Below are 22762 nucleotides of genomic sequence, written 5' to 3'. Positions count from 1 at the left end.
CTTGCATAGACTGAGTGGGCTGTTCCTATATTTGTTATCTAGTCAGTGGCGTATTTGCCTAGGGACAGGGGGTAATCTCTGTCCCTGGGCGCCACTCATCTGGTCATTTGGGGGGCGCAAAATTGTGCACGCCCTCCACATGACCAGGAAGATGGCAGTTATCTTCTGGCACCCTCAACCCCACCCATGTTGTCATCGACATGGATGGGGCCAAGGAAGCCAGAGGACCCTCCAAGTCTTGCCCCCCTCCCAGCTGCCAGCTTCCCCTGAAGCCCTGTCCTCTCCTGGCTGCCAACTCCAAGCCGGCAGCCAGCAGTCCCTTCTGCCCTCCCCTCTGGAGAGGACAGAAGCAACTGGAAGGCTCCATGCTGGGGCCTATGCTTTTATAAACTCAGGGGCGTGGCCTCTGAGGAGGGGTACCCAGAGAGCGGATGTGTCTGGGCACCATTTCCCCCCTAGTACAGTGGTGGCGAACCTCTGGCACTCGTGGTACTCGGAGCCCTGTCTGTGGGCACGCGCAGAGTTCATCATGTGGGGGGGGGGAATCGTTCCCCCAACTAGGCTGGCCTGGGCCGCTAGGCTTGATTATTAGCATCAAACCTAAGACCTAGTTTTGGGGAAGCAGTGTCGGTAACCCTGTTAAGCGCTGTGAAACCCCACTGATTTTCATGTGAAGAACTAAAGCGTGATACTTTACCTGGGAGTAAGCTCGGTTGCTGGCAATGGGGCTTGCTTCTGAGTAAACCCTCCTAGGGTTGTGTTTCAAAGAGTTCCATGGTTGCTTCAAAGCAAAGCCACCGACTACCACCAAGCTTACTCCTGAGTAATGCACACCTTGGAGCCAACCATTTTTTCTAAGCTAAAACAGCAGTATTCGGGTTAAATTGCCGTGTTGGCCCTTTGCGATAAATAAGTGGGGTTTGGGTTGCAATTTGGGCACTCGGTCTCGAAAAGGTTCGCCATCACTGCCCTAGTACGCCTCTGTATCGTGTAAAGTTCTACCAAAAATGCACTTGCATCTCTACACTTACATTTCTTTTTCATGCCTGGCAGCTTTCTTCAGATATACGAGTGCACAATGCAACAAACCATTTGTTATTTTGGTATTACTACGGATCATTTTGCCAAAGCGGTAAGATTTCATGTTACCATTTCATCCGCTTACCATTCAGAAGAGTGTAATGGATTCTGTTAGGCTTCCCTCGGTCTCCGTCAATAGCAACAACCGTCATCACCTCGGAACCCTGGAAAGAAAAAAAAAATTCCCTTTACATCGACAACAAAGTGAGGTAAAACTGCTACAACATATTAGTCCAAGTCAGGCTAATCCAGCAACCCCCTCCCATCTGTACAACAGCAGGAGATTTGACGGGACAGGAGGGAAGAACAGAGCATTAAATTGTCTTCTTGCCGATCTTGCCAAGAATGGGTTCCTTGTAAAGTCATTCCTTTGATCTGTTGACTTTCCAGGCACTAAGTTCACCGTGATTTGTGGGATGATTGCTCTTCCATTTATCGTGGTGCTGCTTTTTGATACAGTTTTGTTTCCAATCCATCAAACATCTTAAGTCAAGAACCTCAGAGATCCTCTTGCGGATGGGGTAGTAGCTGTGATGCTAGAGTGGTCCTAATGTGCCACTCAGTGGCGTATCTACCTAGGGACAAGGGGTACCCCTTGTCCCCGGGCGCCACTCTTCTGGTCACGTGAGGGGCGCAAAATCAGCCCCCCACGTGACCAGGAAGTCCTGCTGTCTCCTCGTTTTCTCGTGCCCCAACCCCTTCCTGATCCCCAAGCCCCACCCCCCGGCCTCAGTGCTTATAAAAGAAGGTCTCTGAGGCCGGGACTGCAGTCTCTTCTGGCCTGCCTGGAGGGGAGGTCAGAAGAGACTGCAAGCTGCCGGCTGGGAGCCCATCCGGCAGGGCGAGTCTGGGGGGGAGGTGGGCACCCTAGACCTTGCCCATGTCCATGGTGATGTGGGCAGGGTCGAGGGCAGTGGGGGTGGAGCCTGGGGGCATCAAGGGCGGGGGGGCAGAGGCTGGGGGGGCGTCCTGGAGACAATTTGTCTCCGGGCACCATTTACCCCTGGAACGCCTCTGGTGCCACTGATGTCCTCTCTGGTTTTGCCAAACTAACAGGGTGGAAATGATTGGGCTGTCCACAATTAGTCATACTGTTTATGCCGTAAAATTGATACATCAGTCATTAAGCCTTCACAGAGAAAAAAAATGCATGTGTGACATCCATAAACTACGAGTCTCCTGTGAACATGGAAGAAATGGGTCATGGCCAGTGGTGGGATTCAAATCATTTAACAACCGGTTCCGGTGGTGGGATTCAAATCATTTAACAACTGGTTGTTTACAAGCACCATTTTAACAACTGGTTCTGCCGAAGTGGTGCGAACCTGCCGAATCCCACCACTGGTCGTGGCCAAACACAAACTTGTTACTTGGCAAGTGTTGTCACTGCTTTCCCCAAAATGACACTGTCAGTCTGGAGAAACAAACACAAACATCCAGTTATCTTCCCAGTGTGGCATGGCTAAGAATTGGATGATCACGCATAGGCTTATAGTAGACCATTCAACATGGTACAAAGATATTATTATATCACGTGATGCATTATGTAAGCCATTGTTGATTGGGTGAAAAGTTAAACTATTTTAAACAGATAGAGAAATATCTGTCTATGGAGGCAGACTGGTGGTGAGGAGACATAGGAGGGCACTGTTGCTCTGATTATGTGACATCACTTCCAGGGTGAACCCAGAAGTGATACCTTTGCACTGATACAGCACTTTAGGATTCATTGGAAACCCTATGGTTTTACCATAAAGGTTCTGGGGAATCCTAGAGCATTGCACTGGTGTGGTGATGTCACGTCCGAGTTTGCACTGGAAGTGGCATCAGGGTGTTGCAGCGCTGCTGATTTTTAAATTAATTTTCCTCTGCTGTCCTACTGAGCAGGAATGGCAGCTGTTACAGCAGGAGACCACGAAGTCAAGCGGCCAACTCCAGGTTGGGACATTCCTGAAGATTAAAGGGGAAGGTGGCATATAATGTGTACATTGTACCCAGTTTAAAAGTGGGTTCACGGTAATTTCTGAACAAAGAGCGGCAAACGAAGACAGGAACAGAAATGGAAGAGACAAGTTAGGATGAAGGTCAACAAAACATGGACAAACTTCCTTTTTGATTCAGGACAGGCAAAGCTAAAGCAAGACGTAAAACAGTGCCTGAAGCATTCAAACAACCCATTGGAAAGGTGCAAAGCCTCCATTGATTCTATGGACAGTTCAAGCACTCAGAATGACAGAGATTTGCCAGCTTTGGATTGTGAAATTCCCAGAGGTTTTAAGGGTGGGTCCAGGGTGGATAGGGGACCTCACAGAGGTATAATGTTATAGAGTCCACATTCCAAAGCTGCCATTTTCTCCACAGGAACGGACCTCTTTCACCTGGAGACCAGTTCCAATTCTGCAGGTCTCCAGCCACTCTCTGGAGACTGACAACCAGGGGCGTAATGCCCATTGGGCAAGGTGGGCAGCTGCCCAGGGCACCACCTTGTGGGGGGCATCAAAATGCAGGGTTTGTTTGGGGGTATTTTTAGTGGTTTTCCATTGTTGGCCTGCAAGGGGCGCAGTTTTTAGGCTAGAGGCACCAACATTTCAGCGTATCATCAGGAGACTATCCTTATGCTACCCCCCAAGTTTGGTGAGGTTTGGTTCAGGGAGTCCAAAGTTATGGACTGCCAAAGGGGGTGCCCCTATCCCCCATTGTTTCCAATGGGAGCTAATAGGACAGTGATGGCGAACCTATGGCACGGGTGCCAGAGGTGGCACTCGAATCCCTCTCTGTGGGCACGCGAACACAGAGTTCATCACCCCCCGACACACACACCTAGGCTGGCCTGGGCCACTGAGCATGACATGTGTGCATCACGGTGAGCAGGGAGGACTCTGTTGGCGGGCCTGGTGCCTGTGGTTTGGGTGGCTACTGCCGGGGGGTGGGGGTGTGTGTCAGCGCAGAGGAGGCAGAGATGCTAGAGAGGCACAGAGAGGTGCACGCGGGACTTGCTGGAGGCTAGAGCAGGCTGGCCCCTTTTCAAGCGGGTGTGGTGGAGGAAGAAGGAGCCAACCGTTTTTTTCTAAACTAAAACTAAAACCTCAGCATTCAGGTTAAATTGCTGGGTTGGCATTTGCGATAAATAAGTGGGGTTTGGGTTGCAATTTGGGCACTCGGTCTCAAAAAGGTTCGCCATCACTGTAATAGGAGATGGGGGCTACAGTTTTGAGGGTCCATAACCTTGGCCCCCCTGAACCAAACTGCACCAAACCTGGGGGGTATCATTAGGGCAGTCTCCTGATGAGACCATGAAAGTTTTGAGACTGTGCCCTGGGGGAGGGGGCATCCAACTCAGGTTTTGCCCAGGGCTACAGTTTGTTTCGTTACACCCCTGCTGACAACCCTAGGATGGCCCTGCATCCAAATACATGCAAAATCTTTTGTTCAGACCCTTCACACTGAAAAGAAGTGGTGCAGAAGAGCCAGAATCTTGTACCAGGTAGAGGATTTCCACACATTCAAACTGAGTGAACAAGCTCCCATACTTCACACACAGAGATCTCCTGGAATTACAACTGATCTGCAGACGACAGAGAATAGTTTCTCTGGAGAAAATGGCAGCCATGGAGGGTGATCTCCATGGCACTAAAACCCACTGAAGTTCCTTCCCTCAGCAAACTGCACTTCCACTGAACTCCCCTTCCAAATCTCTGGGCTGATTCCACATGAGCCCAAAACAGAAGTGTGAAAATGGTTTGAAAACAGTATAAACTATAAACAGTGGTGGGATCCCAAAAATTTAGTAACAGGTTCCCATGGTGGTGGGATTCAAACTGTGGCGTAGCACCAATGGAGTTGGGCAAGGCACGACGGGGGCTTGGGTGGGCATTCCGGGGGCGGGGCATTCCTGGGCAGGGCTGTGGCAAGGATGCAGCCGCTGCACCGGTCCTTGGGTGGGAAACGAATGCACGCAGGCACAGGCTGCCAGACACGCTGGTGTACCTCCTGCTAGACTGCTTCAAATTCTGCGCACTACTGCTGAGAGGAGGGGCGTAGCATCTGAAGGCAAAAAAATCACACTTGGCAAAAAATCACCAATTAGTAACCCCCTGCAGCCCTTTGTCTGAAGTTAGGTCAAAACTCCTTGGAATCAGCCGCTTGGCTGAGGACTTTTAGATTCTGGCTGCGAATTCATTTTCTCTCGGACCGTAACTCCCTGGTCCACCGTCTGCTCTCTGACACCCATTCCAACCCCTGGTTTTCCCATAATTGAAGAAAAAATTGCCTCCTATCAGACTGTCGGTGGATTCACTTTTGCCCTTTGTCCATATTCAAGGAAGCTTATAGGAGGTAATTAAAAGGTCCAACTTATTGGATAGAAGAGTTCTCCACCTTAATCACTGCAGCCAAGAAAACGTGCTCCCCTGTATTTCTCTCTCCTCATTTGAACGGGCCGCCAGCTCTGGCACACTACCTGTATTGCTTAATAAACCCTGTTCAAAGGAGAGCCTATAATGCTCGCCAGGGTTCAATGTTATGCCTTCTGCCTTGTTACACTTGGCGAGATTTAATAAGCAAGAAAAGGCTAAAAGATTGTGCCCATGTTAACGATGGCTCAGTTGAATCTCTGGCCCACCAATTACTTCACTGTCTCAGATTCAAGGAAATCAGATCCAAGTATGTGAATCTCACTCCCTTACATTTACCCGACCTCCCCGATTTATTTAGATTACACTACTTCTTGGACAACCCTGATCCTTCTCTCTGTATGATAGTGGCAGACTTTCTCCTGGAAATCACTAAATGCCAGTAGATTTCCTTTGTCCTAACATGTATATCCTATGTTGTATATGCTTTTTAATCTGTTTTTATTATTGTTTTACTGCTGTCTATGCCAATAAAGGCTTGCTTCTAATTAGTAACCCCCTCTCAGCACACACAAATAATTAGTAACCTACTCTCGGGAACCTGCGAGAACCTGCTGGATCCCACCTCTGACTATAAACCCTTTACACCTTTTTAAACCCTTTTACACCATTTTCACACCGTTTTCACACTGCTGTTTTGGGCCCATGCGGAATCAGCCTAGGAGTTTCCCAGAAGTTGGCAGCCCAACACAACAACCTGAACTGCTTTGAAGAGGCTTTGCAGAGATCTGAAATGTGCTATTGTGAGCAATCCATCTCGGGGGTCTACAAAAGGGCTGCAGTTAAAAAAAAAGTTTAAAAGTTTTTTCCCCCCCAGAAAGGAACCCCAAGTCTGATGGGACAATATCCGGTTTTGTAAACGCCGCTAAAACTGGAAATGGGGCTTTACTCTGTGGAGTATCTTCATTAGTCGCTAATCTAGCAATGATGGAAGTTTTTCCATCATTATAATGCTTTAATATTTTTGGTTATGGAGATCATAGTGGAGGTACTTAATGCTTAATTATCCTTGATTTTTTGCACTGGGCTCCATAAAAAACCAACATACTTAATAATTATGGCTATTTTCAGACCATTGGCTAATAGCACCACAAGGTAAATTATTGTGTTTCACAGTTTTACGGCATCTTTTATTGGCCAGGCTCACAAAGTGCATGAAAAACACCTCCGATACGCTGAGAAATCATGCTTTCCTGCCCTCTAACTGAGCAGACTAAATGTATGCTGGGGAATGCACTCCCAAGCTAATGAAGTAATGGTGGAACAAAGAAGGAAGTAGTGGAAGAAATCTCTATAAAGATTAGCGTGGATTGAAAAGCACGCGACAACATCACACAGTTAAACAACAAATTGGCCTCCTCTCTGAATAGATGGAAAAAGCGCACACGGTCGGCAAAAATAGCAGATGCTCCAATCACCAGATTGCTATTGTGGAGCAAACAGACATCATAAGAAAATGCCTGCTAATAAAGGCAAAGTTAGGGAATTATTAAATGTTCCAACAAAACTGACTGAGTGGATGATTAATCTAGATGTGAGACTGTAGAACTTATCTGTCCTATTTTATAGATCATGGTCTGACAATGTTGTTTGTGTAATGTTCTCAGTTATTGTCTTTTATTTTACTCTGAGTAATATCACATCGTGGTTTTGGTATTTTATTTTACTCTGGGTAAATATATTGCATTTTATTTTACTCTGAGTAAATTTATTGTATTTTCTGAATAATATCAGTGGTTTTTAGGAGCTGGTTTTATGAAGTATTGCAAAAAAAGCTTTTTAAACAACTGCGTATGAGAACTGCAAACCATGCGATAAATAATAATCTCTGGAGAACAACCTCATCTCTAAATAATGGTAGTCCTACAACTTAAACCAGGATTAACCATATATTGGGGGCCAAACTCAGATCTCTGCCCAGGTTAACATTGCAGTGGTATGTACTGCATTACTGTGCAGTTTGATTGGAGCATTACATGGGACTGATGTTACCATGTGGCCGAGTGATGTTGCTGTGGACCATCTCTGTGTATGAAATCATGCTAAAGGTTTCTCTTGTATTGTGTTAAGTGTCCTGTTCCTTCAGAGGCTCTTCGGGGCTTCAGGTAAAGAAGGGTTATCTCCAGTGGTGGGATCCAAAAAAATTTAGTAACAGGTTCCCATGGTGGTGGGATTCAAACTGTGGCGTAGCGTCAATGGGGCTGGGCAGGGCACGACAGGGGCGGGGGCAGGCATTCCGGGGGCGGGGCATTCCTGGGCAGGGTTGTGGCAAGGACACAGCTGCTGCACCGGTCCTTGGATGGGAAACGAATGCATGCAGGCACAGGCTGCCACGCACGCCGGTGCACCTCCTGCTAGACTGCTTCAAATTCTGCACGCTACTGCTGAGAGGAGGGGCATAACTAAGGCAAAAATCACATGGCAAAATCACCAATTAGTAATCCCCTCTCGGCACACACAAATAATTAGTAACCTGCTCGCAGATGATACCAAATTATGTAGGGTGGTGAGAACCGCAAAGGATTGCAAAGAGCTCCAAGTGGACCTTGATAAATTAGGTGAGTGGGTTAGGAAATGGCAAATGCAGTTCAATGTAGCAAAATGTAAAGTGATGCACATAGGGGCAAAAAATCCAAACTTCACATACACTCTACAGGGGTCAGTGCTATCAGTCACAGACCAGGAAAGGGATTTAGGCGTCTTAGTTGATGTAGTTCTATGGGAATGTCAACTCAATGCATGGCAGCTGTGAAAAGGCAAAACTCTATGCTGGGGATAGGAGTAGAGGAAAGGAATTGAGGAGATAAAACTGCAAAGATTGTCATGCCCTTATATGTAAAAGCCGTGGGTGAGGACCGCTTGCTTGGAGTACAATGTGGCTCCAGTTCCTGGTCACCCACATCTCAAAAAGGATATCGAGGAGATAGAAAAAGTGCAGAGAAGGGCAACGAGGATGATTGAGGGACTAGAGCGCCTTTCTTATGAGGAGAGGCTGCAGCGTTTGAGACTCTTTAGTTTGGAGAGGAGACGTCTGAGGGGGGATATGATTGAAGTCTATCAAATTATGCATGGGGTAGAAAATGTTGACAGGGAGAAATTTCTCTCTCTTTCTCACAATACTAGAACCAGGGGGAAGAATTAGGACTAATAAAAGGAAACACTTCTTCACGCAACGTGTGATTGGTGTTTGGAATATGCTGCCACTGGAGGGGGTGATGGCCACTAACCTGGATAGCTTTAAAAGGGGCTTGGACAGATTTATGGAGGAGAAGTTGATTTATGGCTACCAATCTTGATCCTCTTTGATCTGAGATTGCAAATGCCTTAACAGACCAGGTGCTCGGGAGCAACAACCGCAGAAGGCCATTGCTTTCACTTCCTGCACATGAGCTCCCAATGGCACCTCATGGGCCACTGTGAGTAGCAGAGAGCTGGACTAGATGGACTCTGGTCTGATCCAGCAGGCTTGTTCTTATGTTCTTATGGAGCAATCTGTTTGTTCTATATTATTGTGCTTCAAGGCTACCCTGGAGATCTATGTGGAAGAGTGGGAATTAATGTTTTAAATAAATAAATAGAAAGCAGGACTGCTTTCCACCATCTGCGCCTGATTTGAATTGTCTCTCCCCTTCTTAACACTGATTCCTGTTTCACATTGATTCCTGTTTCTGTGACATGTACATCAGACTACTGTATGTGGGGCAACCCTTGAAGCTAGTGCATAATACAACAGCTAATGTTCTGATTGGAGAGAGAAATTATGTGCATGCGACATTGCTACTGAAACAGTTCCCGTGGCTCCCAGGGTGTGTCCAGGTGCAATTCAAAATGCTGGTTTTACAGTACCATCCTCATCAGAATCTGTTTGATTTGTAAGGGTTTGGCTCTCCCTAGAAGCTATCATGACTAAACTGACCTGACTAAACTGGAAAAGACAATAATGCTCGGAAACATTGAAGGCAGCAGGAAATGGGGAAAGCTCAACAGGAGATGGATTGACTCTAGAAAGGAAGTCACAGCCCTCAGTTCATATATTCTGAGCAGAAGCTACATGCCAAAAAAAGCCCTCCAGAACGGTATTGTGCCCACTTTGTAATGAACAGCAAGGACTAAGGAGGCAAAGTGACCTCCTGTTGGCAATGAATTCCATGACTTTTCCTTTGCCATTGGTTACCAACCTCATGGATCTTCTTAGCCACATATGATAAACTGAAGAAGAAGAAGAAGAAGAAGAAGAAGAAGAAGAAGAAGAAGAAGAAGAAGAAGAAGAAGAAGAAGAAGAGGAAGAGGAAGAGGAAGAAGAAGAAGAAGAAGAAGAAGAAGAAGAAGAAGAAGAAGAAGAAGAAGAAGCTTACAATCTCCTTGCCCTTCCCCCCTCACAACAAACACCCTGTGAGGTAGGTGGGGCTGAGAGAGCTCTGAGAAGCTGTGACTAGCCCAAGGTCACCCAGCTGGTGTGTGTGGGAGTGTACAGGCTAATCTGAATTCCCCAGATAAGCCTCCACAGCTCAGGCGGTAGAGCTGGGAATCAAACCCGGTTCCTCCAGATTAGATACATGAGCTCTTAACCTCCTACGTCACTGCTGCTCCCACTGCTTTAGAAGTTCAAGGACCACAAGACATGCACTATTTTGCTAATATAAAAATATTAAAGCCACACTTACTGTATCATGGCTAATTAGTGAGGATGGGTATCAGCACCAGCATTTGAATTTGTAATTTATAACGGTGAACCCTTTGGATTCAGATTTTTTTTTACAATACTGGAATTTCTGAATATCCCAAACATAATGAGAACAATAGGAAACAGCCACCTCCCACTACAATATGAGGAACCCATTTTTGAAAGGTTTTCTTTGGCCACCTCACTCCTTTTCAGTACTTTTATCGACTCAAAATGGCCACATTTGCCAGCGAGCAGTACAAAAGCAATGACTACATTCTACGCATTCAGAACCTGAATTCAAGACCGTGGCCCCTTCCGCATAAACCTTTAAAAACGTTTCGAGGCAAGAAATAAAATGTTTCCTTTACAGAGTTCTGCATTGTTTTTACCCCCAAATGTTTTATTTACAGCCTCAAAAATGTTTTAAATTTATCCCCACCCAGGCCTCTTCAGATCTAAATGCTGACTTAATGCTTGCAGAATTGGTGCAATGTGTCACCAAGTTCAAATGGTCACAGCAATACTCACAGCCAATGTGTCCTCATAAACATATCCATAGTACGGAGTGCCGACAAATGTTGGTGGTGTGTCCTGAACATCTTCAACATTGATTGTGACAGTGGTTGTGGCCGAGAACACCTTGTTGTTACCACGTAACTTGCCACCACCATCCTAGGATGCAAAGTAGTTCCATGATCATTACATAGAAATGGTCTGGTCCTCCCCAAAATATATGTTAAAAGTTTCCATGTATAGCTGAAGGGTCTAAAATGCAAGCTATACTCTCCATTCAAGGATACAAAATTCCAGAGAAACTTTTTGAGTATGTCCCCCTTGGCCTTTTTCTATCATACGAATGACAAAGCTATCATACATGAACTTGGTCACTGTGGTGAAGTGTTGCAGGAGATGATACAATTAAGAAAGACTTAATGTTTGGAGGAGAACCCATCTGCCTCCTGGTGATGGACTTGGAGGATGGATCTATGTTGTTCTTGATGTTAAGGAAACCTGTTGAGTTCCTTCACAAGTGATTGGGATTAGTTCTTCAGGGAACTTGGAGGATCTTCCTCAATCTTCCTGTCCTAATAGTCAAACTATAAAGATGGTACTGATGGTAAAGTAGTAAAGATGGTAAAGTAGTCATGTTTTTCACAAAAAAACCCCCAGATGTACCAGCATCTGAGGGTATCAATCAGCCCACAACTTGAAAACTGCTGGTTTCGTTAGATGTGGCATCACCTTAACCATAGTCCTACACCTAATAGTTATGAGGGACTGTCTATGATGCTATTTCTAAGAGGGATCACACTCAACATCTACCATCCAAAGCTGCCAATTCCTCTAAGATGTCCTGATCTATGTAATCAGGAAATCCGTCATAATTCCAGGAGAATTCTAGGCCCTAGCTTGCAGTTGGTAACCCTGCTTTTCACCTGTCCTGGGGGATGCCCCCAGAACAAACGTAATGTGAAACTAAAACCTGAAATGTTGGGAAATGCGGCACTGATCTATGTTAATGCAGATCATGAGGTAAAATTGCTTAGACCTCTTTGGAGTCTAGGGTAGTTCAGCAACTTCTCTATGGAGTTCCCTTATGGATAACTGCATGGAACAAGTCTATTTGAAAGAATACAATCTGGTTTCCTCTATAAAATACTCGGATTACCACACTCTGTACCATATGCTGTACTATGCTTAGAAACTGGTCAGAACCTACTTGAAACAAGAGCATGGCTGAATACATTCAAGTATTGGATCAAATTATGTTTTAACTCTGATGTGCGCAGTTTAATATACACAGCACGCCCAGACCTATTTGCCTCCGAATGGTATCAACTTCTCAAATCAAAAATTTACTCAATAGGTTTATTACTTGAAGATCTCTGTATGCTGACACCCAGAGAGATTTTCTGAACCTTAAAAAGTAGACTTCTAGAACAGGAATATCATATCTTGTTGGGGCAAGCAAATAAATCATGCTCACCCCTCTCTGTCAGAATAATACCGGAACAGGGGCACATAGCCAAATATCTTGAATTATTAACTGAACCCCAACAGAGATGGATTATCACAAGGGCCAGATCCAATACCTTCCCATCGGCCATTACAAAGGGTCGCTACTTATCCATCCCTCTCCAGGATCGGGTTTGTCCACACTGTAAAAATCAAGTGGAGACTCTTGCTCACATTATTCTTGACTGTCCGAGATATGTGGGCATTAGGAATTTCTCTCCCAGGCTGGCCCTAGACAAATCTGAAAGTGACTCTGACTGCTCTGTTGTGGAGCTTCTGTTAAACAACACAGATTTCATGCTCTTGGGAAAAGTAGCAAAATTTCTTTTACAAGTGACAGAACTTTCTAAGTAATGTATACTGCTATATACAGTCTTCCTGTCTGCGCTTTGAATGTACTCTTGATTTGTATTTCAAAAATGTCTGGCAAGGCTCTAGAACCTATTTTTATATGCCAAATAAAGGTTGTTGTTGTTGTTGTTGTTGAGTCTAGGGTTGCCAGACATGATGTTGGGTAGCTCTAGGAATTGTCAGAAACTCTATGGCAAAACCATAGAGTTTCTGGAAGCCCCTAGAGCTACCCTGCATCACTTCTGTATTTTCCCATTAAGTGGCATAGCAATGCAGGCAATGCCAGTGGGTTCTTTAATTTTTCTCCTGCTGCCACTTGGAGCAGTGACAGGGGGGAAAAGGGAGCCTGTAGGAGGCTTCCTCCTCTAGTGGAAGGCCTGGCAGCATCTTGTTTTCAACTAATAAGATTAGAAAAGATATTGTCGCAGCCAGTGTATTCTACTGTCAGAAGGATACTGTTTTGATTGGGAGTTTTCTCTACTTCCTGATATTAATTCCACATTTGTATTGTTTGCTAGCTTACGTGTAGAATAATTGGATAAACTAGGATTACATTAGTAAAACTGTTAGGGCTTTTAGCTTGAATGATAAAGTAGTAACTGTTTCTTAGGCCCTTTCCGCACTGCGGAAAGGGCGCCCCTGCACCAGCAGGAATTCTGCTGGTGGAGGGGTGGCGGCCGTTCGCACGGGAGCGTGCGAGCGGCCCCTGCAGAGGCCGGCGCTGGAGAGGCGGCTCTGCATGGAGCCGCCTCTTCCCCATCCCCCCCACTCATCTCGTTGTCCTGCGTCGCCCTGCTGGACTCCTAAGACCCGCCCACGCTGCCCTCCGACCTCCAGGGGTTGGAGGACAGCGAGGGAGGGTCTTAGCAGTCCAGCAGAGCGACGCAGGACAACGAGGTGAGTGGGGGGGAGGACGGGGAAAACAGTGTGTTCCCGGCGGTGCCGTTCGCACTGTGCCAGCGGGAACACACTGTTTTCCAAAAACCTCCCTCCAGGAGGGAGGTTTTTGGAGGCGGCCTGACGCCGCTCTGGGGGAGGTGGAGGGGAGCCAGGTTGGCACTGCTGCGTTTCAGCAGCACCGCCTGTGCAAACGGCTCCCTGGGGATGGTGTTTTTGCCATCCCCAGGGCGCCGTATTTGGCCCCTGCAGAAAGGGCCTTACAGAAACAGCTGTTCCAGCATTTGATTCCTGAATCTGGTCTGCAGAGCAGTTTGACACTACCAGATAGCTCTGTAATTTTTCATCGAGGTGAGTTTGGAAGTACTATACTCAATTTCATTTGAAGGAAACAAAAGGTTTTTTCTAAGTTACAAAGAACAGAGGCATGGCGTAATTTAATAAGCTCACTGTGAGTTTTGCGTGTGATACCCAACGATTCCCAACTAGGGGTGAGCGCCAATAAAAATTATCAGTAAATTTCAGATTTGGATTATAAAAACCCAGACATTTGCAGCAAAGCTGAATAAAGCCAATGCCCATCGGCTTTATTTGGCTTTTACCAATTTTGGGGTCATTTCATTAACTGAGCTTGAAAAAATATCATTTCTCCCACTGCTGCCTCTCAAGTCCATGCCAAGAGCACCATTCAGTAGTCGGTTTCTCTTCACCCCACCAATGGGGGGGGCATGCCAAGAGCAGCATTCAAGTTGTCCCCTCCCCCCACCACCCAAAAATCTGAATCATGTTGGGACTTTTTTTTTAATTGGTAAGAAGAAACCCAAATAAACCCAGAAAACTTGAATCACAGCCTCCACTCCCAATGGCTTTGTTGCAAGTGGACTAACCCTGCGGAACTTTGAATGACAAACGCACATGAATCTGTCTTGGGTCTATTAAGGTCAGAATTGTCTACTCGGCCTGGCAGAAGCCTCCCTCCCCCAGGGTCTCAGGTAGAGGTCGTTCACATCACCCAATACCTGACCCCACTGGCGTAATGCCCCTTGGGCAAGGTGGGCAGCTGCCCAGGGCATCACCTTGTGGGGGGCATCAAAATGCTGGGTTTGTTTTTGGGTATTTTTAGTGGTTTCCATTTTTGGCCTGCAGGGGGCGCAGTTTTTAGGCTAGCGGCACCAAATTTTCAGCATTTCATCAGGAGACTGTCCTTATGCTACCCCCCAAGTTTGGTGAGGTTTGGTTCAGGGAGTCCAAAGTTATGGACTCCCAAAGGGGGTGCCCCTATCCCCCATTGTTTCCAATGGGAGCTAATAGGAGATGTGGGCTACAGTTTTGAGGGTCCATAACTTTGGCCCCCCTGAACCAAACTGCACCGAACCTTGGGGGTGTCATCATGACAGTCTCCAGATGATACCCTGGAATTTTGGTGCTGATACATCCAAGAATGCCCTCCCTGCAAGAACATCCTGAAATTTGCCCAATAATCTTTGTTCTGCATTGAGTTTTCTGCATTGCTGTCAATGGGGGTTGCAGGCTGGGAGGGGGGACATTTTTGAAGGCACAGTCTCAAAACTTTCAGGGTCTCATCAGGAGCCTGCCCTAAATGACTTCCCCCAAAGTTTCTGGTGCAGTTTGGTTCAGGGGCCAAAGTTGGCTAAATGGACCCCTCAAGGCACTGCGAAGCCCCCATCTCCTATTAGCTCCCATTGCAAAACAATGGGGTGATAGGGGCACTTCCACTTTGGGAGTCCATGGCACTTTTGGACTCCCTGAAATCCAAACTACCTCAACAACCTGAAACGGGGGGGGTACAGCATAAGGACAGTTCTCCTTGATGATATGCTGAAATTAGGTGAATTGCTGATATGTCTAAAAATGCACCCCCGCAGGAACCAATGTCCTGGTGCAAAAAAAATTTGGTCGTGGTGGAGTGGCCGCCCATGGGGGGGGGCATCCAACTAAGGTTTTGCCCAGAGACTTACAGGTTTACCCAGGACTTGCCTCGTTTACGCCCCTGCCATCGACCCTTTTAACATGGGAGACTTTGCCGGGGATTGAACCCAGCACCTTCTGCATGCCGAGCAGATGTTCTACCACTGAGCCGCAGCCCCTCTGCATCAGGACTGGGGGGGGAGGCTGTGTGGCAGAAGAGGAAAAGATCTACCAGACTAAGTCAAAAATAGAAGACAGCTTCAACTATACAGAAATTACACTCCCCTAGAGAAAAGAGGCCACCTCCATCTATTATTATTATTATTATTATTATTATTATTATTATTATTATTATTATTATTATTATTATTATTATTATTTGCGTATTATTACATATTATTTAGCATACATACCAGCTTACAGCACAAGAGTTGTCTGGAATTCATCTCTCGAATATCGAAGTCCTTCCCAAGGACCTAGTGGGATATTAGAGGTAAACATTAAGTATGAATATGTTTGCGTGAAAGTTCCTAGAAGTGCTGCTTTCTGGCAGCAGGTGGACTGGATAAAATTCTGTCCAAGCGAGTTTAGGCTTTCCAGATGTTTTTTCAAGAGTTTCTTGGGATTCCTTCCTATAGCACCGACTTTACTAGTGGGATTACATTGTTGTCCTTGCCGCTTTTTGCCACAATCGTTCAACTTCAATTCTGTAGTGGTCCTTGTATTTTGTGATCTTTTCCAGCTCTTTTGTCCTCTACTCCTCAGCTGTCAACTGGCACAGGTAGCCAAACATCTATGATCCAAACATGCTTTTTTTCTCCTATCACTGTTATGTTCTGGGGTGTTGTGTGCCAGGTGTCTGCCTGTCTGTGTATTCTAAAGTCCCAGAGTATTTTTGCTTCTTCATTTTCTGTGGTCTCCTCTGGCTTGTGCTCGTACCAGGTCTTGCTACAGGGCAGGCCGTACTTTTTGCAAAGGTTCCAGTGCACCATTGCTGCTAGCCTATTGTGACCTCCATCTATTATTACTATTACTATTACTATTACTATTACTATTACTATTACTATTGTTGTTTGTTGTTGTTTGTTGTTGTTTGTTGTTGTTGTTGTTGTTTGATTTAATATACCGCCCTATCCCTGAAGGGCTCAGGGCAGTGTACAATATAAAACATCATATATAAACACATATAGCGTAAACAACAGTTATATCTTAAAACAGCGTCCCACGAAATCCTTACATAACCCTCCCAAGACAGAATAATGGGTCCCAATGGTGTTAGGTTTTGCAAAACGTATGCAAATATCTGCCTCCCTTGCCACCCAAGAAGATCACTCACTTTTTCACGGGAACTCTTTTGGCCACTATAAACTGTTCCTTTCATCTCTTCCCCATGAGAAATGCCGGAGGATACTCAGGGCCAAGTAACCCCCTGGGGAAATCAAAGCAAAGCTTCTTGAGAATTGCTTTGATAGACTGGCAGAAATATCATACGTTCAAGGATGCGAAAAGATTACATGTCACAGTCTATTCTGGGCTTGTTAGATCTGCCACCGTTTCAGTCATCTGCAAATGTGCCCTTTCTTGTCAATGGACATTTTCTTCCCACAGATTGGGAACGTACAAGTAGGAGGAAGCACCATACCTTTGCCACCACTGTAACAAAATGAGTTCTCGATTTTTCATAGTCAAGAGAGATCCCTGTTTTGATGCGAAGGACACCGCTATGACGATCGATCATAAACTTGTTTGTATGAACATTCTAAATGGATAAAAAAGAAAGAAGGTGAAGATTTCTTATAGTGTTTGGATTTTATGCACACGATGCACGGATATGCAGGGCAAATGTGCGCAAGGATCCTTATGTGCGTTTCCCAGCCCCTGCTTTTCGCAATGAATGTTCGGCATAACGTTGGAAAGAACTTGCAGACAAACAAACTGTGCATCAATCCTTCACAGGTTATGCTGAATATGCACATAGAAGTGGGGAAATGGCCAGCTTGCATAATCTTTATAGGCACGTTCTCTGTATGTGATTATTATGCAAATATCGCCCTTTAAAAACAGCTTAGAGAGGCTATTCGGGGCCAAATATCTGCTGGAAGGAACCAATTAGATGTTACTTTAGTTTGGGGGGAAAATACTAAGTGTGGCAGTACAGAGATCCAAAAATTTAACGAGCGAGCAGTCCACACACTGTCCAATGGGAACTCACAAATCACTTCTTAATTAAAATTTAATTTTGAATTTAATTAATTTAATTTAAAAAGTAAATTCTTCAAAAACACCATTCTTCCCTTTCAAGCACAAATAGCAGAGCAAGAATAATGCTGAACCAGTTGTAGGTTGGAGAGACTGAACATGCAATTCTTTGGATCCTATTTCATTTATTTCATTTATTGGATTTCTATGCCCAGTCTATTTTGATTCCCCCTGTAATTTGCACTTGTGATGGATTGCACAGAAAAGGTGGTTTTAAAATGCAATTCCATTAAAGCAAATTTACTGTTTACCTTCAGAGTGGAGCAGTAAAAGGAACAGTGGAGCCATCTGATTGGCTGTGGCCTCCTGGACTCTGATTGGACAGGTAACAGTATGATGCAGAAAAGGGGAGGAGATTATCTCTCTCTGCCAGAAGTACTGTGGAGATTTTTTTGGTCAGAGAAAGATCTTGGGGGGTACAAGAACTAGGAGTTTTTTGTGAATGGTTTTTTTGGTGCTGTTAAGACTGGTCTGTCTTAACTGTGAAAGAAAACTAAACTCTGGGGGTAGGTCAGCCATGAGTGTGACTGATTCTACTGGTAGCCTGAGACCTGAGTTAAAGCAATTCATACACATACTGTATATTGAAGGGCCAGGTGAAGGCTTAATAAACTGGAATAAGGACTTTTCCTAGAAATAGGAGAGTTCTGATATATCGGTTTGTCTGGGGTGAAGGGATTTGTGTTACGTTTGCCACAGTACAAAGTTTATGTTTTGTTTTCAGGGTCATACCTAACAGAAAAGGCTGTCAGCTCAATCCACAGCTGAGGCGGATGGGGACAGAACCACTTCAGTGCCTCTCTACCCATTCTACAGGATTTTCCCATGATGCAGGAAGCCCAAAAAAGTATAACCCGCCTCCAACTCTCTCATAGGGGAGAATAGAAATACACAGCGAAAATTGAAGTACATCTCTTGTGGCAGCTCTGCTGGTGTACAAGGGCCTAGTGCCGTGGTGGCAAACCTTTGGCACTCCAGATGTTATGGAGTACAATTCCCATCAACCCTTGCCAGCATGGTCAATTGGCCATGCTAGCAGGGGCTGATGGGAATTGTAGTCCATAACATCTGGAGTGCCAAAGGTTCGCCACCACTGGCCTAGAGGGATCTGGAAGCTAAGGTCAGCCCCACACCCCAGAATGCACTGGAGAGCCCCCAGACACCAGCATAGCTGGGGCAACCTGCAAGCACTGGCATGAAGCCAGGAGTGGCAGCTAAGCATCAGGCAGTGCTGCAGTGGCCAGGGGCAGGTGGATTTGCCCCTCCACCTGTGTAAATGCCCTGGAAAGAGCATTTATGCTGGCAGAAGCCTGTGCTGCATACAGAGGGGGATTTTTCTACCCCCATAGCAGTGCCCATGGGTACTAAGTGAATATACATAGCCTATGTTAGGACCCTGTAAGTGAATAGCCATAAACCACAACATCTAAGCAAAGGAACTGTACAATCTCATGAAACAACTCTGAAACTACCATCTAAATAACCTTAAATGCTGTGCCAAAGAAAACTAAAACTGTAAGTGTAATGAGTGTAAATATATATTCTCTTTTGCCTCCTGCCTTGTTTTCTTCAACCATCCAGCTTCAAATTTAGAAATCTTTTCCTTCACCATCCCCTCTGCCAGTTTAGCAAACCTCTGTTCTTGTTTAAGTTTATCCCTGCCTCAGAGTAGTTATTTTACTGTGCCTAGTGAGGGATGTGTCTGAGAGGGGAAAAGGAAAATAAAAGTCAGCAGGCATCCCTTCATCTTCTTGTGTGTGTTAACGGGGCTGAGGGAAAGCTACCTTCATGCCACCTTTATTGGAAGCACCTCAGTCCCTGAAGTGAAAAGGCAGGAAAAGTAAGAGTCGGTGGTTTCACTGCCTTGGTGTTATGGAAGGCTTAGTGGTGTCTGTCGCAGTGGCTGTTGAGGTGGTAGAACCACAGGGCAGTTCAGTCTACAAAAGAAGGGGCACTGTTGACATGGCAAACTTGACCTTATTTTTGACCACCTGGTCTTCTCTGCAAATGCCCATCTAGGCAGCACTGGGGGATTCGTGTGGAGATAGGACCCAACGGCAAACATTCAAAGGACTGCATGATTCTTTTACAGATCTCAGTTAGTGCTGGGGAGGACCTTCACTATGGGTGTGCGGTTCCAAACTGTTCATATTTCATATTGGAATTTCCAGGAGCATGGTTTTTATTCTTTCCGTTTTCAGGGAATATTGTTGCTGGTGTGACAGTGCACTGTCCCTTTAAATTTTAAAATGTCATTATTTTCACTGGTGATTGACCTGGCCTCCTGAGTTGGGAAGCCAAGTCTTCTCATAGCAAACGATGGTTCTCAAGAAACAACTGAAGCCTGGTTTTTAAACAAATCAAATCAATCAGTGTTTATTAGCCTTAGGCCATACACACATAAAGAGGTACTTCAGCCAAAGCCCTACTCCCCAGAGATTACAAGAAGTGGCCTTACGTGGCCTGGGACCCTCATGTCTTCGAGACCGCATCACCCCATATGTCCCTACACGGCCTCTCCGTTCGGCTGAGGCCAATCTACTGGTGGTCCCTGGCCCCTCAATGATGCGGCTGGCCTCCACACGAGCCAGGGCCTTTACGGCTCTGGCCCCGCCTGGTGGAACGCTCTCCCACCAGCCGTCTGGGCCCTGCGGGACCTTGGGGAGTTCTGCAGGGCCTGTAAGACAGAACTGTTCCGCAGGGCCTTTGGCGGGACCAGCTGCTGAAGGTGCCCCCCTTTTTAGCTCTTAACATCTGGGTCCTTCTATCTAATGGGACTCACCGCTCCCTCCCTCCCTCCCTCCCTCCCTCCCTCCCTCTCAAGAAATCAGGGTTTCTTGGATGCCTCTTATTATCTTACTGCTGTTTTTAAAGGTTTTAACTATATTTATTTGTATTGAGATTTGTGTTGTACACCACCCAGAGCACCTAAGGGATGGGGCGGTATAAAAGTATAAATAGATAGATAGATAGATAGATAGATAGATAGATAGATAGATAGATAGATAGATAGATAGATAGATAGATAGATAGATAGATAGATAGATAGATAGATAGATAGATAGATAGATAGATAGATAGATAGATAGATAGATAGATAGATAGATAGATAGATAGATAGATAGATAGATAGATAAAATATAAAACATGTTGTGAGAGTTTTTCAAGCATTAGAGTACGGAAGCAATGCAGTTATACAACGTTAAGCGGAATATCATAAATTTAGTTATAACCGGATTGTCATTTGAGGAATGTTTAACCACCTTTATTACAACTTAGCTTTTGTGGTTTGAACATCCATTGAACTTTCTCAGATTTTTGCTGCTAGAAACATAAATATCGCTACTTTGGATGTAACCTCAGCATACACATCGGCCATCAGAAAGCAAACTTTCTCCTCCTCGCTGCCTGTCAGGCCTGACAGGATATCATTGATATATTTGTTACGGATAGCAGAATAAAATGGGCAATGAAGTGTGTAGTGTATTATGTCCTCACTCTGATTTAAGCTACATCTGCATACTCGTAGCTCTCTTGGTATTTTAGCAAATCTCCCCAGTAAATGTTCTGATTTAAACGTCTGATATCTCAGGGAAGTGAATGATTTTCTTAGGTTGCTTCCTTGAGATTTGTCAGATATTGTGCATAACATTTGTTCTTTTTAACACGAGAGAACCATGGGGAGTATTTCTGGATGGCAGCAAGTTGGTGGTCTTGTAGAGCATCTTTACTATAGAGCCAGTCATGAATTTTGCTAACGTCCCATATATGAATAGTTTCCAGGTCAGGAATTTCGTAAAGAGCTAGTATGGGAGAAATTTGATCTTCCCACCTATCTGTTCTCATCATGTGTCTGTCACTGAAGCCTGGTGTGCATTGCCTTTTTCTCTCCCCTCTTCCCACCACCCAGAATACTCCCAAAATTTTGAGAGATAATTTATTACTCCTGGAATCTCAGGAGTATTTGGGGTCATTTTGAATATTCCAAAGCCAACTCAAAACAGCTAACTTTAGATTTAATTTCAGTTCAGATATATCCAACCAACACACACACCCCGGCCCGGAAGTTTCTCTTCAGAGAGAAGGCTGCCTAGAATGCGTCTCCAACAGGTTAACTTTCTGTGCAGATTGTATCCAACAAGAAATTCCCAATGTATAATCTGAGCTGACAGAACTCATGAGATCATAATCAGGCACCCTCTAAATATCTGGATCTGTGTGGAGAGATATTTCTTTTTTAAAAAAACCTATTAAAGTCTTCACGGGCAATAGCTTATCTGTCTCCCTCGGTTGGTCACAATACTTGGCTTGGGGCATCTCTCCTTTGAGTATTTTCCCCATTCTCTTTAAAAAGATTAGATTTAATCCCACTTAAATATCTGTGCTTTCAAAAGCAGCTACCTGAGTAATTAACTGTCCCCAGGCCAAGCAAACACTGAAAAGAACTGTTGATATGGATCCTTTCACCTCCAGTTGGGTGGAAATCAAAATTACTTAGCTATGAGGGTTTAAAAAAAAACCCTGCATGTTCTGTTAGTACTAGTAAGGAATACTTTTGCATAACATTTTCTCTTCGTAAGGAGAATTAGGGCCCTTGAATTGCACTCTCCTTCATGAAAAAGAGGCCCCTTGCCTGCACTGACCCAAAATAATAATTGTCTGTAAAGAGTCACTTGTCTGTAAAGAGTAAAGGAGCAGCAGTGGCATAGGAGGTTAAGAGCTCGTGTATCTAATCTGGAGGAACCGGGTTTGATTCCCAGCTCTGCCGCCTGAGCTGTGGAGGCTTATCTGGGGACTCCAAATTAGCCTGTACACTCCCACACATGCCAGCTGGGTGACCTTGGGCTAGTCACAGCTTCTCGGAGCTCTCTCAGCTCCACCTACCTCACAGGGTGTTTGTTGTGAAGGGGGAAGGGCAAGGAGATTGTCAGCCCCTTTGAGTCTCCTGCAGGAGAGAAAGGGGGGGATATAAATCCGAAACTCTTCTTCTTCTTCTTGGGAATTGAGAGCAACTGACTCAGGTGTAGGATAAAAACTCAGAGGGAGAGGTTAAAATTACTGTGGAATCATGTTCAGGGTTCTATTTTAAAGAGGAAGACTATCAAAACTCCTGCACTTTTTGTTAGTGTGACTGTCCCAGAAATGCAACTGG

The 22762-nt window shown here is 45.2% G+C and overlaps 1 protein-coding gene across 1 annotated transcript in view; it reads right to left on the bottom strand.

The window, feature by feature from the left end:
• Positions 1-22762, bottom strand: part of CDHR1 (cadherin related family member 1) — a 111108-nt gene that overhangs the window by 62675 nt on the left and 25671 nt on the right. The window contains exons 9-11 of the mRNA XM_048506852.1: positions 16994-17110; positions 10687-10830; positions 1166-1244 (exon numbers count right to left, since the gene is read on the bottom strand). Coding sequence (XP_048362809.1) covers positions 1166-1244; positions 10687-10830; positions 16994-17110 — 340 coding nt within the window. The remainder of the gene's footprint in view (positions 1-1165; positions 1245-10686; positions 10831-16993; positions 17111-22762) is intronic.

Source organism: Sphaerodactylus townsendi, linkage group LG08 (assembly GCF_021028975.2).
Source record: "Sphaerodactylus townsendi isolate TG3544 linkage group LG08, MPM_Stown_v2.3, whole genome shotgun sequence".
In the NCBI taxonomy this organism is placed as follows: Eukaryota; Metazoa; Chordata; class Lepidosauria; order Squamata; family Sphaerodactylidae; genus Sphaerodactylus; species Sphaerodactylus townsendi.
The sequence above is the reverse complement of the archived record's forward strand: the minus strand, read 5'-3'. Positions and strand labels throughout refer to the sequence as shown.